This window comes from Manacus candei, unplaced genomic scaffold (assembly GCF_025592945.1).
Source record: "Manacus candei isolate 608988 ecotype Guabito, Panama unplaced genomic scaffold, ASM2559294v1 h1tg000017l, whole genome shotgun sequence".
Lineage (NCBI taxonomy): Eukaryota > Metazoa > Chordata > Aves > Passeriformes > Pipridae > Manacus > Manacus candei.
In genome coordinates this window covers 18,528,100-18,542,505 of record NW_026138065.1, presented here as the reverse complement: position 1 = coordinate 18,542,505, position 14,406 = coordinate 18,528,100, and the positions used below count along the sequence as shown (strand labels likewise).

The window sequence follows — 14,406 nt, the reverse complement described above, 5'->3', positions numbered from 1 at the left end:
ACTAGTCTCAGTATAGTTACACTTTGTAATATTTAGGTACAGCTACAGGTGTTCTGAAGAAAAGGTGTGTAGAGAGAGTCTCCAGTAATCTTTTGGATGGAAGATAACTGTGATTGCCTTGTGTAGCAGTTCTTGAATCTGAAGTCTCTTAAATCTGAAGGAAATTGAGAAACCCTAGTTCTGTGAAAACCAATTCCCAAATTTCATGTAATGGCAGGTATTTTCTTAGGAGCAGTATTACTTGCCAAGGAAACTCAATAAATAATCTTCTTTGTTTTTTAAGTACTAAAGACGTCCTGGGAACAAGGTGTCTGTTCTGCAGTCTGTACAGCTGGAGACATGATGGCTTTGGTGGGGGTCCCCGTAGTTTCCTTATCTAGCTCTGGGTTGACTGGAAAGCAGTTTTGGGGGTATGGGGCAGAGGGACCTGCTTCTTCCTCCTCTTCACATGGAAGTGATGACTTCAAAAACTTCATGCCTTCCTGTGGCCCTCTTCAAAAGCTGGAGGAGCCATTTGCTCCCACCTCTGAAGAAAAGGTGCATTGGAGTGTGTTTTGGCTCATGAAAAACTGAAGTGTTTCCAAAATTATTCTTTTTGTAGATTCAGAATCTGACTGGTGCTGCTGCAGTCTTTGAGACATCCACTGTATTTACCAGATGTGTAGTGTTCCTAAATATCCATATATTGGGGGTAATCAAACAATGAATGAATCTGTATTTATATGCAGCGTGTGGAGTTCTGTTCCTGATCTTTAACATACTTTGCTGTGTTAAATTAAAATGTTAGGTTTTTGCATGGTGTAACAACATACTTTGCACTGCTAATAATCTGAGAAGTTTTTTTCCTATTATGTATGTGTTTTATTTTGGTCTGTGCCATATTTTAAGTATTTTTTTCATCATTTTTGCCTATCTAAAATTCTTAAGAAGAGCACCTCCTCATCCCCCACCACCCATGTTAAGTAACAGCAGGGAACAGGGGCCTGAGATGGTGTTTAAGCTTGCAAAGTTTAAAGGCAGACGGATGTTGAAGGCTGTCAGATTGCTTAGAAGGACAGGTATGGTGCAGAGATAGAGGAGTGTAAAATCCTAATGAGGAGTTATGATTTTAATGAGAAATTTAAAGGCAAGTCAAGGAATTTTGATCAAAGTCCTCAGCCCAGCAGGGAACAGGCGATGGGTGGGTTGACACAGCTTCTGCTATTTTCAGGGAGAGCTGTGCCTTCTGAAATCTTATTTCAAAAGTTAAGAGTTCAGAGGATCATTATGATAGTGCTCTAACATTTGCTTTGGTTTCTTCTGCCTCACTCTGTATGCTCTTGATTCAGTAGGAATTAATCTCTGTTTAAAATACCACTGTAATGAAACTTCTTTTCTTTGCTGAGGAAATCCTTTAGTTTTAGAACTAAAAATTAGGGTCATAGATACCCAGAAATAACACTATTTCATACCTATTTTACAATAGGAGATCCTAACTTTTTAAATACAGAGTGTTTTACTTACAATGTGTGAACTACATTGGATGTTTCTTGCCAGTTGTACATAATCTGTGTCATTGTTCAGAGCAGTAATGGCCACTTAAGTTTGCAAATCAAGCCTCTTTCTGCTCAGTGCTGGTCTTACCAGCACATAAAATGTCTGTTTGGCCTCATGGAGCATTTTGGCCTACGATTTTTTCCAAGGCTTCATAGTTGTATTGGGAAGGATGTTGAGTTTGAAAGGATACCAAAGTGTGTGTTAAATTATTCTGTCTGCCCAACCCACCCAAGATAAGGCTCAGTGTTTCATCCTGCAATTAAAATTGTTTAATGACATGATGCAACATAGTGGTTGGGACAAGTTGGAAAGATGGGTTCTTGGTCAATCCCAGTGTGCCACAGCTGTGTGTTGAGGCCCATGTCTTCATTAGGGCCCTTTCCTTAATTGTGTGCCCTTGCCTTTTACCGTTTATCATCTTCCACTATTCAGTTTCCCAGTCCTTTCCTGATATTAATCACAGTAGTTGTCTGGCTGGCTTTATGCTGCAGAGCTGTGTTCAGCTGACTGCCTTCTCTTTTTTTAGATCACTGCAGAGGTCGATTCCTCCAGTCTGTCAGGAGCTGCCTGAAAAGAAGTATACTACTGTAGTTATGTAGATTGATAATTTTGGGGAAAACACACAAAACCCACTGTGTGCTGTCTAAATTATATGTTGTTGTGAACCTATGAACATTCTCAGCAACTGTTTGTAATGGTGGAAAAAAACCGCTGCCCTCATTTTTTGAATGGAGACATGGACTTCCCCTGTGGTTTTTTGGGTTTTTTTACTATCCCACTGTTGTCTGGAAATTAAAACTTTAATCCAGACTTACTTAATATGCTTGCAAAGCTTGAAAATAATAAACTATTTCAAGTATGATAGAAGAGGCAAAATACATGCAGTACATATTCATAAATAGTTTTGTTTTGACATTTATCTTTGCTGTAGTCGTTCTGCCAATTGGCTTCAGGCACGGCTACCAAAAGAATGAACACATGTTGCATTCATTAGTTCTCATCTGGCTGTGCTTCGTCTTGCAAGACAGACAAAATCATGATCACATTAAATAGATTGTAATGCGTTTGTAATACGAGTTCCCTTCTGCTGAACAGAACGATAACTTTGCAAAGCTGCTGCTTTTAAGCCATGATATTTTGCTTAGTTTTCATATAATGGATTTGAGTATATTGCCAGTGATGTCATTGCTCTTTCGTCTCGAAAGATGTCATGTGAAAAATATTCCAGTATAATCGAGAGCAAACAACCACCCCCTTCCTCTCTCCCCCCCTCCCCGTGAGAACCTCTCGTGTCACGCTGCTCTGTGACTGACGATAGATCTGGGGTGTTTCTGACAAATAGACAGACATGCTTTGGAACGATAATGGTTTATTTGAATAGACCGAGTATAAAAATCGTATTCATTAGTCATTTGTGGTAGTTCCTTATGCCCAGACCGAGGGCAGACTGATCGCTGTTGGCTTTTTATAGTTAATGTCCCGGTTTTGTCACCGGCCGTGAGCACCGTGCGGCGCGGTGGGACCGGGCAGGGGGGTGTCTGTTGCCGATTGCTGTGGTTTCCTACGGGAAGGGTGCAGAACCCTGCCTGTGTGCGAGCAGCTGCCAGTTTCCTGCTCGGGAGCAGCTCGGCGAGCTCCGCTTCGCTCCGGAGAAGGCACCGGGGCCCGCGGCTCCCGCCCGGTGCCGCAGCGAGCGCGTGGTCGCCGCCTGCGGGCCGGCCCCTCCCCGGGGCCTCGGCCCCGGCCCGCCCCCGCCGGCCTCCCGCGCTCGCTGCCGGGCAGCGGGGAGAGGCGGCGGGGACCGGCCGCCGCCAGCAGGGATCGGGGGCCGGCACCGTCCGCCCGGCGTCCGCCGGCCGAGCCGGGGCGCGGGTGCTCGGGCTGAGCCTCGGCGGGAGGGCGGCGGGGCCGGCTCGGCGTCGGCGAGAGGGATGGAGGAAGCCTTGCTCTGCCTGGGCGCAGGCTGCGACCCCTCGGCGCTCGCCGCCTTCTGCACGGGTAAAGTACCGCGCCTGCCCCGCGCCGGGGGGGCCACCCCGCAGCGCCTGCGAGGGCTCTTTCGGAGTGATCTCCAGCGCTTCCCCATCCCGGGAGGGGAGGAAGGGAAACCTGTCCGTACCCGGGTAGATACTGCCCTGTCTGGTGCGAGGGCAGCTCCGCGTCCCCGGCAGCAGCCGGCAAGGTGTGCCTGCTGAGCGGCTCGCTGCCCTGCGGCATCCCAACCTCGAGAAAATTAAAAAACAAACAAAAACAAAGGTAGCCAAACAAAATTATGATGTGTGTGGATAACGGAGGAAACGAGAGGAGGATAATGACGAAGTTAGTGCTCTCTGGACAGAAGGCTGCTGGCGCGGAGCAGCGTGGGGCCGGCCCGGCGGCCCGGGGCTGTCGGGGGAGCGCGTTTCGTGCGAGGGACCCTTCGCAGCCCTCGGGAAAGGGCGGCTCTTGCGCGTCCAGCCCTTCGTTTGGACCTCTCTGTTTGACGCTCTCCAAAGGAAAAGTCATGGGAAGCCCCGCTGGGACGCGTGGGCTGCGCGGGCCTCAGGCAGGCGGCAGTAAAGGCTCGCTCAGCGTAGGTAGATCAGACCCGCGTCTGCTGCGGCTCCAGCCGTGCGCCTCCTGTGCGGGGCTTTCTGTCTCCGAGGCATGTATTTGCCCTTCAGAAATAAGGGTTTCTCCCCCCCGCCTTCGTTTTTACTAGTATCATAGTAAAAATGAAATATTTCAATGCCTGTTTCATTTCTTTATAAACAGCTACTGTCAAACCAGCCTCTTCAGTGCGAATTGGGTCATTTAATTGCAGCGTTCTGGCTGTAGCAACCAAAAATATATGGTCTTAAAAAGAACCAAATGATCCTTGCCAACAAATCGCATCAGAGATAAGACGTGTTTCTCTTGTATATTGTGGAGAAGTGTGTTTTTCCGAATAGAGTGGACATCACCGAGCAGCTCTTCTTTGTTTGCTGATTTGTGCCGTGCGATTTTGGTGCGAATGCAGCATCTCACGTGTAAAACCTTACACTTCTGGCCTGAAATATGATGGTCAACGGGAAAGTGTGTTTTAAAAAATAAGGGCAAATATTTAATGCATAGATTTCGATGAGTATGTTGGGGAAGAAAGGAATGACCTTGCTATGGTGTACTTTCTTGAAGTGAGCAATGCACTGTACTTTATCTGCTTTAGAATTCAAACTATTCGGTTTAGAATTCAAGATGTTGCAACTCTTAAGAAAGAGAGGAGGGTAAATTGGAAATTTTAACATTACAAGTGCTTCGTATGATTTGTTTTTGCAATCTTGCAAGGATTTTTACAGTAGAAAAGAAAGTTTACTGTTTAGCTGTTTGTCTTCAGAGCAAAATTCAAAAGAACAGCAATTTTTATGGCTACAACTTGAAGCTTTGTTACTGATATGTAGAGGTTTATGTTACCAACATTTCCATTGACTTTAATGGCTTTTAGCAAGAATTTCTGTGATCGTCTGTAAAAAACGTAGCGGTGTCTCAAACTTCAGCTTGAGACGTATCTTGAAATTCTGAAGCGAGTGTGACATGATGGACTTACCTTTTGAGATTTGTATAGAAATCCAGCAAAATAAGGTGCAAGAAACACATTTTTTTTTTCAATGCATATGTTCTACGTCAATTTTTTTCTGCGTCTTAAAAAATTATTTTGCCTGAAATCTTGGTGAAAGACTGAAGATTGTGCTGAGTAAGAGCTAAAGACAGCATTTGTGATTAACAGAAACCGTGGCTTTGGGTATTATTAGCAGGGCAGTGTGCTTTGTTGGTTTAAAACTTGATTCCTACTTATACAGTTAGACCTAATGTATCTTTATATAGAGTTTTTCGAGGACTGTGTGTTGGTTTGCACATAAACTAAGGAACTGGTGTGGTGGAGAATTACAAAGTGCTTTGTTCGTATGAAATTTCTAACTTCATCCTTGAGAGTTCTTTGCCTTGAGGGCTTTTAGCAACTTTGCAGTGGTAACAAGTATGAAAAAGCCTGAGATTAAGCTGTAGAAGGAATTTTTTTTTTCTGTTGGGCCATACATGCTCGTTCTTGCTTTATTTAAAGGGGCTTAAGGCTTTGTACTAACAGTAGGGTATTTCAGGTGAGGTTTTTTGGGATAACTTTTTTTTTTAAAGTATATATCCTATAACGATGTGCTTTTCTATAGGAACTTGTCTACCTTACCTTTAATTGTGATTTGTTTTGTCACAGGTGTCATTATACATACCTTCAGTTGCTCATTTTTTGCCATAGCTAAAAATTAATTCCTCATCATCATCATGGCTAGGCTTCGCGAACGAAGATTTTGGGGAAAAAAAAAATTAATTCCTAATTCAGGAGTAAAGAACTAGCACTCCCTTTTAACATATGGAATACCAATGCTGATAAGCAGCTTAATCAAACTTTTTTTAAAAAAAAAGTTTCTCTGATGTCAGTAGGGGTGAATTCTTTTTTTTCTAATTTTTCTAATTATCCTTTTATAACTAAAGCTAAGACAAGACAATGTTCCTTCAGGAAGAGCATAGCTATCAAATTAGATATGGGCTAGAATTTATCTTAGATGATACAGATCAGGTTAGAAATTTTGAGTTTGACAAATGGAAATATTTACCTACAAAGAAACCTTCAGTTGTCATGCTTCTTGATTAAATATTTGCCTCCAGTGACACTTAGCATGGAAAATAGTATTTATAAACAGAAAAAAAAAAAAAAGTGAAACAAACTCTAGTATCCCCATGTTTGTAAACTTGATTACTTTCAGGCTTTTGGTTTCGATTCATTTATCTTTAATGATAATACTAGTAGAGTTTGCTTAGGGTTTTTTGCAGTGTGGATTCACCAGTTGCTGGAGACAGGGATGATAAAGGTGAGGTTATGGTGGTGGCTCTGCAGGGTTTCTCCAGGGGTGACACTGAGTCCTTCTTGGGCTTGGTGCCTCTCACCCAGGGGCTGTCACTGTGCTGTGGAGGGCACCTCAACCAGCAGCGGCTTTGCCACCCACTCTCACCCAGGGTCTGTCACTGTTCTCTGGAGGGCACCTCAGCTGGCTGTGGCTTTGCCAGCTGCCTCATTGGCAGGGAGTGACAGTGGCCTGCATATGCTGCTGTTCTTGGTGCTGTGCTTCCCTGTCTGGATGCTCACGCACAGGTACTTAATTTGGATTAGTATCTGACATAAGGAACTTAGCTGTGAGTATTTGGATATTACAAGGGCTTTTTTCTTTCCAGTGCCTGTTATGTAGGCAAAAATAGACAAATGTGACATAGAAGTCCTACTTTCAGCTTGATATTTTACCTAAAATGGATAGGTACTGGATGGGGACCAGTTAAATAAACCAAGTATCAGCCTATTTCAGGGGATTACATCTCCCTAAGCACTGTTTTTTCTGATAGTCTAGAGTTGAAATCCCATCTCATTGTAGTTCTTGAAAGTACCATTGTTGCCTCTTATCTGCTGGAATTTTCAGGATAGTGTATACTGGTTTTAGGTTCTACTTCCTTATCAGGTTAGTATAGTTTTACTTACCACCTTCTAGTAATTTGACTGAGTTAAAAGAATCTTTTGTTGAAGGGTTATGAGCACAGTTGGACTAAGCAGAATTTTCTTGCTTTGTAAGTTAGCTGAGCCTATGCTTAATGAAGTGAGCTGTAAACTAGGTGGGCTGTGTAAAAAGGCTTCATTGCATTAAACTTATTGTCAAAGTGCTGTTTCCTCATCAGATACCACCCCCTTTCCAGGAAGGCAGAGAAGGGACATGGCTGTTGTCACCCAGCTGTGCACAGTACAGGCTGGTGCAGTGGCATGGGGAGCTCTCTCCGAGGTCGAACAGTGTTTGACTCTGCACGTTGCTGACTGTAAACTTGCTGTAAATGTTTGTAAATGTACACGTCTCATTACAAGTCTTTCAGTATATTTGGTACATACTTTGGTAACTAACAGTGTTATTGCTCGGTAGCGTCTAACTGAATATCTGCAGTACTGCACTGTAACAGCAGTGCTATGTGTATACAACATAAAATTGCATATAGTGTAAAGATCCATAGGAGTTTTCATCTCACACTGTTTAGTAGGTTAATTCTTGTCTTGACTCAATGGAAGTCTCATTTCTTTAACTTGATAGTTACCTTTTGAAACTATAATTCCATTTTTTGGTAATGTTTCTTCTGCTTTGCCTTTTCAGGTCTCTGTCTCACTCCTAACGGTTCTAGGAATATGTGTTAGTCATCAAAAGGGGGTTGAGGAAATAATAGTGACTTGTGCAGGTTAATGGGTAGTGTTTTCTTTGCAATTGCAGAATGTAATTGCAAACCACGCTTTAAGTTGCTGAAGTATCGAAATTGGTGAAATGTCAAAGGTGGAGCTGACGCAGCAAACATGTCATTAAAGGTCAGATAGAAAGGTTCAGACTGCACACACTTTCTCAGCACCGAGTCTTTGCTCTCAAATTTTGAGTAATGTCCTGATTAAGAAAGTATCTTTATGAACCCTGTATCACACCCCTGCTTCACACAGATAAGTAAATTCATCAAGAAAGTGGTGTTATTGGAAACTTCCTCCTTGCAGCATACTCAACTGAAAGGCTTCTTCAACCTGCTCCTTCTGCATTGAGCCAGAGCAGCATGGAGAGCAGAACTTGCAAAAAGAAATACAGAAAAACTACTGGATGTGCAGATCCTGCTCTGTGAGCAGGGGCGGAAAAGGAATAACCAGATGTTACAGTCATTAATCACAGTTTTTTATTGTGTGGTGAGAAGATGCCCTTATGTGTCGTAAAACCAGGTAGAATTTAGGTGATGTCTGCTTTTGCTCTTCTCTCCCAGCACCTTTTTTGTTCTTTGTATGTTCTAAAAATGCATTAATTTGTCGAGGTTTGCCCATGAAGCTCTTCAGGAGCATTTAAAACCATGAGAATACCCATAGTCAGATGTCTGATACCTGTGAAATGCATCAAAGGAAACATTCCCTTCCAGCTGATGGAGTTGGTCCTTCAGGTTCTTGCATGATTTTACCTATTTAGTAAATAAATGGCACGGTGTCTTGAGCAATGAGGTGTTTTTTGAGGTACATCTCGGAGATGTACAGGCTACATGTTGTGTAGCGCTCTCGTGCGAGGACTTCCTCGTATGCAACTTCGCAAGTTGCGAAGAATGGCCACACCTAGTTAGAGTGTGGGCTTGCACATGAGCTGCAGAGGGCTAAGTGGAGGTGGAAACCAAAAGCATGTTGACACAGTAGGTTACTAAATGTGGATTAGTAGGTTAAACAACCTGGCATTTAGTCTTGAGTAGGAGTGTGTGCTTGAATAGTTACTACATGGAAGCTGTGATGTTGTTCACTCTCTCTCGGGCTCACTCCCTGCTAGTTTGTGTGGCCCTACCCCCAGCTGCAGCCCAAAGAACATGGTCATGCTGGCTCAGTTTTAATTCTTTTTCCTATTGCTAAAAATAAAATAGAAGTAGTAAAATAAGGTTGTGAGGAAGGGTAGAAAATGCTGAAAATGTATAAAATAATGTTCTTACTGATGTATTCTGCTGTGGTGGGAGGATTCTTTTTCATGCATGAAAGATTCTGTTATTTTGACTGGCAGTATTATACAGAAATAGTATGCTCCCGGATGGTTCTTTTATATGTATAAAGAGCTGAATTAGCATAGCTAATGCTTAGTAAGTGTATGTGGAATTAATCAATTCTAAAACATAAGCATTAGAGGAATAAACTCGATAATTCAGTGATTTAAGATAATAGCTGCTTTCAGAGTAACTATTATTTTTTTGGCTTTAGATTGTTCCCCCCCCCAGTTATCAAACAAATAGAAATCTCCTGGACATAAAAAAGAGAATAGAACTGAATTGCAAACACTGCAGACCTACAATATATAGCTTTTTCCAGTATATTTTTCACTTTGAGTTTGAAGTGTATTAGTAAAAAACTATAAACTTTTTTTCTGTGGGTTGCAGGCAGGCTTTACCTAGCATTGCTGTTCCTGATCTCTTATAAAAAGCTGAAAGTGGTACCCAGTGATATAGCCAGAGAAGAGCTCTGAGATAGGTCTTCAAGGGAGTGACCGCTGATGTGGCAGTGGCGGGCTGAGTGACGGTATAGAGCCTGTCTGGTTGCATTGGTGCTCGTGTACTTCTGCAGCAAAACATTTCTGCTTTTTTTGAACTTATGTACTTTAGCACATAAAGATTTCTATTTCTGAGGAGGCTTGGATTGTTATCAGTTCTTGATTAATTAATGCCTTAGTTTTGGGGAAGAAGGAAATAAGTGGGAAAAAAATGCAACTTACTCATAGTTTGCAGCACTGCTGTTACTTAGTCCCAATCAGATTCAGTTCTTGTTTCCCTATCAAGTATTTGTAGTACTTGTAGTATTTCTAATACTGGACATATCCACGATCAGTCATGTCTCTTATTATTTGTAGGGGTATCTTCTTTACCTAAAAACTGTTGCTTTGTAGCAAATAGTGGGAAGAGAAACCTGAGGATTTTTGACACTTCAGAGACTCCCATCTGTAGAAAGATCAGAGAAGTAATCTGTTTATGGTACCAAATGTGATGTATTTAAGCAACTTTGATAGACATAACTTTGATAGACTCCCTTTTGAGTTTACAAAATTTGGCAAACTTTCCACACAGAAGTGTGTTTTCCTACAGAATCCTTTGTGAAAAAAGGAAAAAAATATCCCTGCAGACAGGTATGTTTCGCATGTAAGCAAATTCCATACATATATTCATGATGGTTTCGTATGATTTATCAACATAGAGTATTTGTCGAAAATTATTGTTGGTAGTTCCCTTGCTAAGGAAAGTGCGGCAACACTTGATGATAGATCTATACTCTGAATGTTTAAAAGGCTACCTGTGTTTATAAAATAATGAATAATAATATTAAACATTTCGACAGCTATTCAGAAGCAGCGTGTTACAGGACAGCAGGATGAATGTCTGGATGGTCTCCTGTCAGGCAGCAGCTGTCACAGCAGCAGGAAAGGTGTGAGCAATGCTTTCCACCCACACCTTGTTTACAGCTGTTACTTCACCAAGGCTGTTTAATTGCTAACATAATAAAAAAAAAGGGAGCTTAACTAAAGAACCAGTCAGTTGTTTAATTGTATTTATGCTCAGTTCCGCTTTTTGAGGGTGGCTGTTGACTTGTACCAGCGTAGATACTTCTGCTCGCTCTCTGGCCTGTGTTTTCTATGACACACAATGCGCAAATACTCCCTTTATTTCTCAATAGTTGCTCCTCTGTAGTAATTGAAATGGAGATTGTGACTAATGTGAGATGAGTAGCTGCAGATACCACCTTACAGGTTGGCTGTGTGGGAGTCATGCAGCTTGTTCTTTATCCTTGAAACTAAGTGGAGAGCTTAACTGCATCTGTAGTATGACTAGTCTTTACGGAGATAGTTTAGTTCTTTTCTATGCAAAAAAAGCCCCCAACAAAACTGCTGTGGATTTGGTTCCACCTGGAGTAAGCATTAACTGTTGTAGAAATGTTCCTCTAGTACCAAAACTGCAAGCAGTTACAGAATTTGGGGAGACATTTTGGTGGAGGTAAACAAAAGCGAGATTGTGATTGCTACTGTTGGAAGTGTTGAGTTGGATCAAGCTTGTGACTAGAGAGCTTTAGTCTCACAGATTAGAGAGCTTTAGTCTCACACTCCCAAGAAACAATGGACTTTTTTTTAAAATATCAAAACCAAACCTTACGTCTGTTCTTGCCTACAAGACACAGGAGAGGTTGAACAACTGCAAGACGGTATCCCCTGCAACAGCAAGGATAATATTTTTGTCACAGACCTGGGATAAGGGGTGTCTTCTGCAGGAGATGGCTGCCCACTGGAACAGACAGAGCATGCCAGGCATGCAAGCACAACCAGCCATCCTGGCCCCACTGCAGCAGCACCACAGCTGTGGTGGATGGTCACAACAGAAAACTTATCACTGGAATGAATACTTCCACCAGAAGGCTTGTCTCTTAATAGAGGTTATTTTTTACAAGAGTGTATTATAATCTTTAGCTTTTGGATAAGAAAATGCAATGAAGGACAATAACTTTTCAAGGTCTCTTTGGCTTGTCAGAGAGGAAGCTGAAAGTTGGCATTTTACTAAATGGGCTCTGGTATTGAAAGGAAATAAAGCTGTGGCCGCATAAGACCCTGAATAAGTGGAAGGAATTCCTATACCCAAAATACCAGAAAACTAAGATAAGGCAATGAGTTAAGTCTATTTCGAAACAGATTTTACTTTGATCTGAACTCACTGTGTCCTGTGACTTGGCGGATAAGAGCCATCCAATTACCCCGCTGTGTACACCTGCCCTGGTGCCTCCCTCTTGCTCTGATTTAAGCATGTTTCTGCTGAGCACAGAAACCCACCAGATCCTGCTTTTTGCAGCAGAGCTGAAAGGGAAGGCTTCCCCTGTGCAGGGTAGATGAGTGTTTTGTGAGAGAGAGTTGCTTATTTCTTTGGGAAAGGAAATGAGTACTATGGGCCAGGATTCTGTTTTTCTTGACTTGGTGGAGTTTTGCAGGGTGGCATTTATCATAGATTGGCTTAGAATAGCACAGAATAAGATCAAATAAACTTAGTTTGTAAATTGGTATTTTTGATGTTACAAATTAGATATTTATGAGTCCTGGGGGAAGGAAATGAGCAGCACAATGAAGCAGCCAGTACAAAAAATTTCAGAAATATTCCAACACTTTTATTTTCAGAGATAATGTCTAACTTTATTGCTAGATAACAGAAACTAGAGATTACTTGTTTGTGTGTCAGGATATGAGATCAGTAAAATTTTGCAATTAAACATTGCATGGTACAAAATAAAATGTATCTATAAAAGAAGAGGGTATGTTGTTTTTCCTGATGTTATCTCACTTAATGATTTCAGTGCTTTTCTAATTTGTTGTGATGTTATACTCTAGAACTGATGAGAATATAGCAATCTTAAAGAGTAGAAACATCTTTCCTCCGGGGCAAAAATGTACTTGTTAAAAGCATACCACAGACAAAAACTCAGATAAGTTTGATGCCCAAATAAGCAATAAATATTTAAGATGTTGGAAGTTTTCCATAAGTTTCAGATTAAAAGTATGTTGGTACTACTGACTCAAATATTTTGCAGCAGAGGAGATGCACTGCAATGATGAGGAATGTTGGACTTTTCCTGTGTTGTTGCAGTCTAAAGGTTGAATGTTTTGCAAATTTGGATTTTATTTGCATGTTACTGGGAAAAAGTATCTTTTGGAAATATGCTTTGGAAATAGAATTTGAAAAATTGGAAGTAACCTGTATGAATTTAGGCTTAAATTCTGAAAAAAAAAAATTCTCCAAATATACGGACACTTCTCTGAACAGGAGTTAGCAGCATCACTATTACAAGAGCGGTTAAAAAATAAGTGGCCCCAGGGGGAGGGAGAGGTGCAGAGAGAGATGAAGAATCTGAGATAACTCTGAGTGCTCTTTTTTCTTTTTTCTTTTTTTTTTTTTTTTCTTTTCCTCCCCTCCTTCCCTCTACCCCCTGCTCCCCAAGCACTCTTTCCATTTACAAACCTTCACACCTTCCTTGCCTGCCATGTGGTGGTACCTGTCTGTGTAAATAAGTTTGCTGAATACTCCAGGAAAATCAGTGTTTCAGATGATCCCATGCTTCTCGGTGAACTCTCTGCTTTTTCTGGACTTTGTGATGTTTTGCATAGCAGTACTTTTATCTGAGCCTGATAAAAGTTACTGTCATTCATTGTTGTGTTGAGCAGATCAGCGACAATTAATGCTGCTGTCTTTTTGTAGATTTATGCACTATTGCCATATGATTAAGAAGAGTGTTCTGAGTGGGAAGTCATAGTGAGCATAGAAGTCAGAATTGGAGTTTTTCTTCAAGACTGTATTTAATCTTCTGGATCATATAGATATTAAGATGCAGCCTTTAATTACTTGCTCATAGTCTTCCCACAGTTCAGAACTCTGAAAAGCTGATTCTGCCTAAAAAGCAGTTTCTTGGTGTTTTGAGTTGCCTTCATTTTCTTTGCATGTCTTTCTGTTATTTTTATGGCAAGACTTTTACTCGTGCTTTTCAAAGAAATGCACAAATTTAAGCATTGATTTTGCTGCAGCACTCAGGGGTAGTGTGTTGGTAGCCCACAAGTGTTAATTAACCTTTTTGTGGTGTGGGACAATGTTTGCATTTAACAGATGAAGAGTGAAGTTAAAAAGAGATTAAGGTCAAAAGCATCTGCTAATTACCTAATTTTCTAATTAAGTAATTGCCTGATTTGAAACTAGGAAGGCTTGATTGTCAAAGTGTGTAGGTAGGACATGTCAAAAGCCCGATTGCTTCTGGTGGGAGTACCTGTGAGAGCTTAACACTTTTCCCCACTGATGTCTGGTGTTTGGGCACAACATGCAGGTTCTTCCTCAGGTGGGAGATGTTTTCCTACTCTTGCTGTCCCGCAGTGGTTACCCTGGAGCCCCAGACAGTGACTGGCTTTGCCTCTGTCCTGCAAAGCTGGAACCTGCTGAATTTCTTAATGGAGGGGCTTGGGAGGCAAGTAGTGGCTGAGCCCTTGGGGAAGAGGAAGACCTCAGAGATCTGGTCCCACTTCAGCATAGGAAAAGTTGTTTTCTTAAAAAATTTTGATCAGTTTGGGCATTAGGGAGGGTGGGGGGAAAAAACTGCAGGCACTGAAATTTTTAACTTGCATTGTTTCATGCTTCTTTAAACTTTTAAATCAGCATTTTATCGTGGAAATGTTCTAACACTTCTAGCACAACATGAAATATTTTCGGCAAAGAAATACTGACATATGTGGGCTGAAGTGTTTTTGTTAATGTGTGTGTAACTTATAGTAGAAC

The 14,406-nt window shown here is 41.6% G+C and overlaps 1 protein-coding gene across 6 annotated transcripts in view; it reads left to right on the top strand.

Annotated features, from left to right (window-relative positions):
* EML4 (EMAP like 4) overlaps positions 1-14,406 on the top strand; it is a 153,644-nt gene that overhangs the window by 60,565 nt on the left and 78,673 nt on the right. For 2 of the 6 annotated variants that reach the window (XM_051783126.1, XM_051783125.1), the window contains exon 1: positions 3,371-3,534. The exons of 2 other annotated variants lie outside the window; for them this stretch is intronic. In XM_051783126.1, coding sequence (XP_051639086.1) covers positions 3,468-3,534 — 67 coding nt within the window. In that variant the 5' untranslated portion in view covers positions 3,371-3,467. Of the gene's footprint in view, positions 1-3,370; positions 3,535-14,406 lie in introns of those variants that run through there. 2 more of the 6 variants (XM_051783129.1, XM_051783128.1) reach the window with 1 other exon arrangement.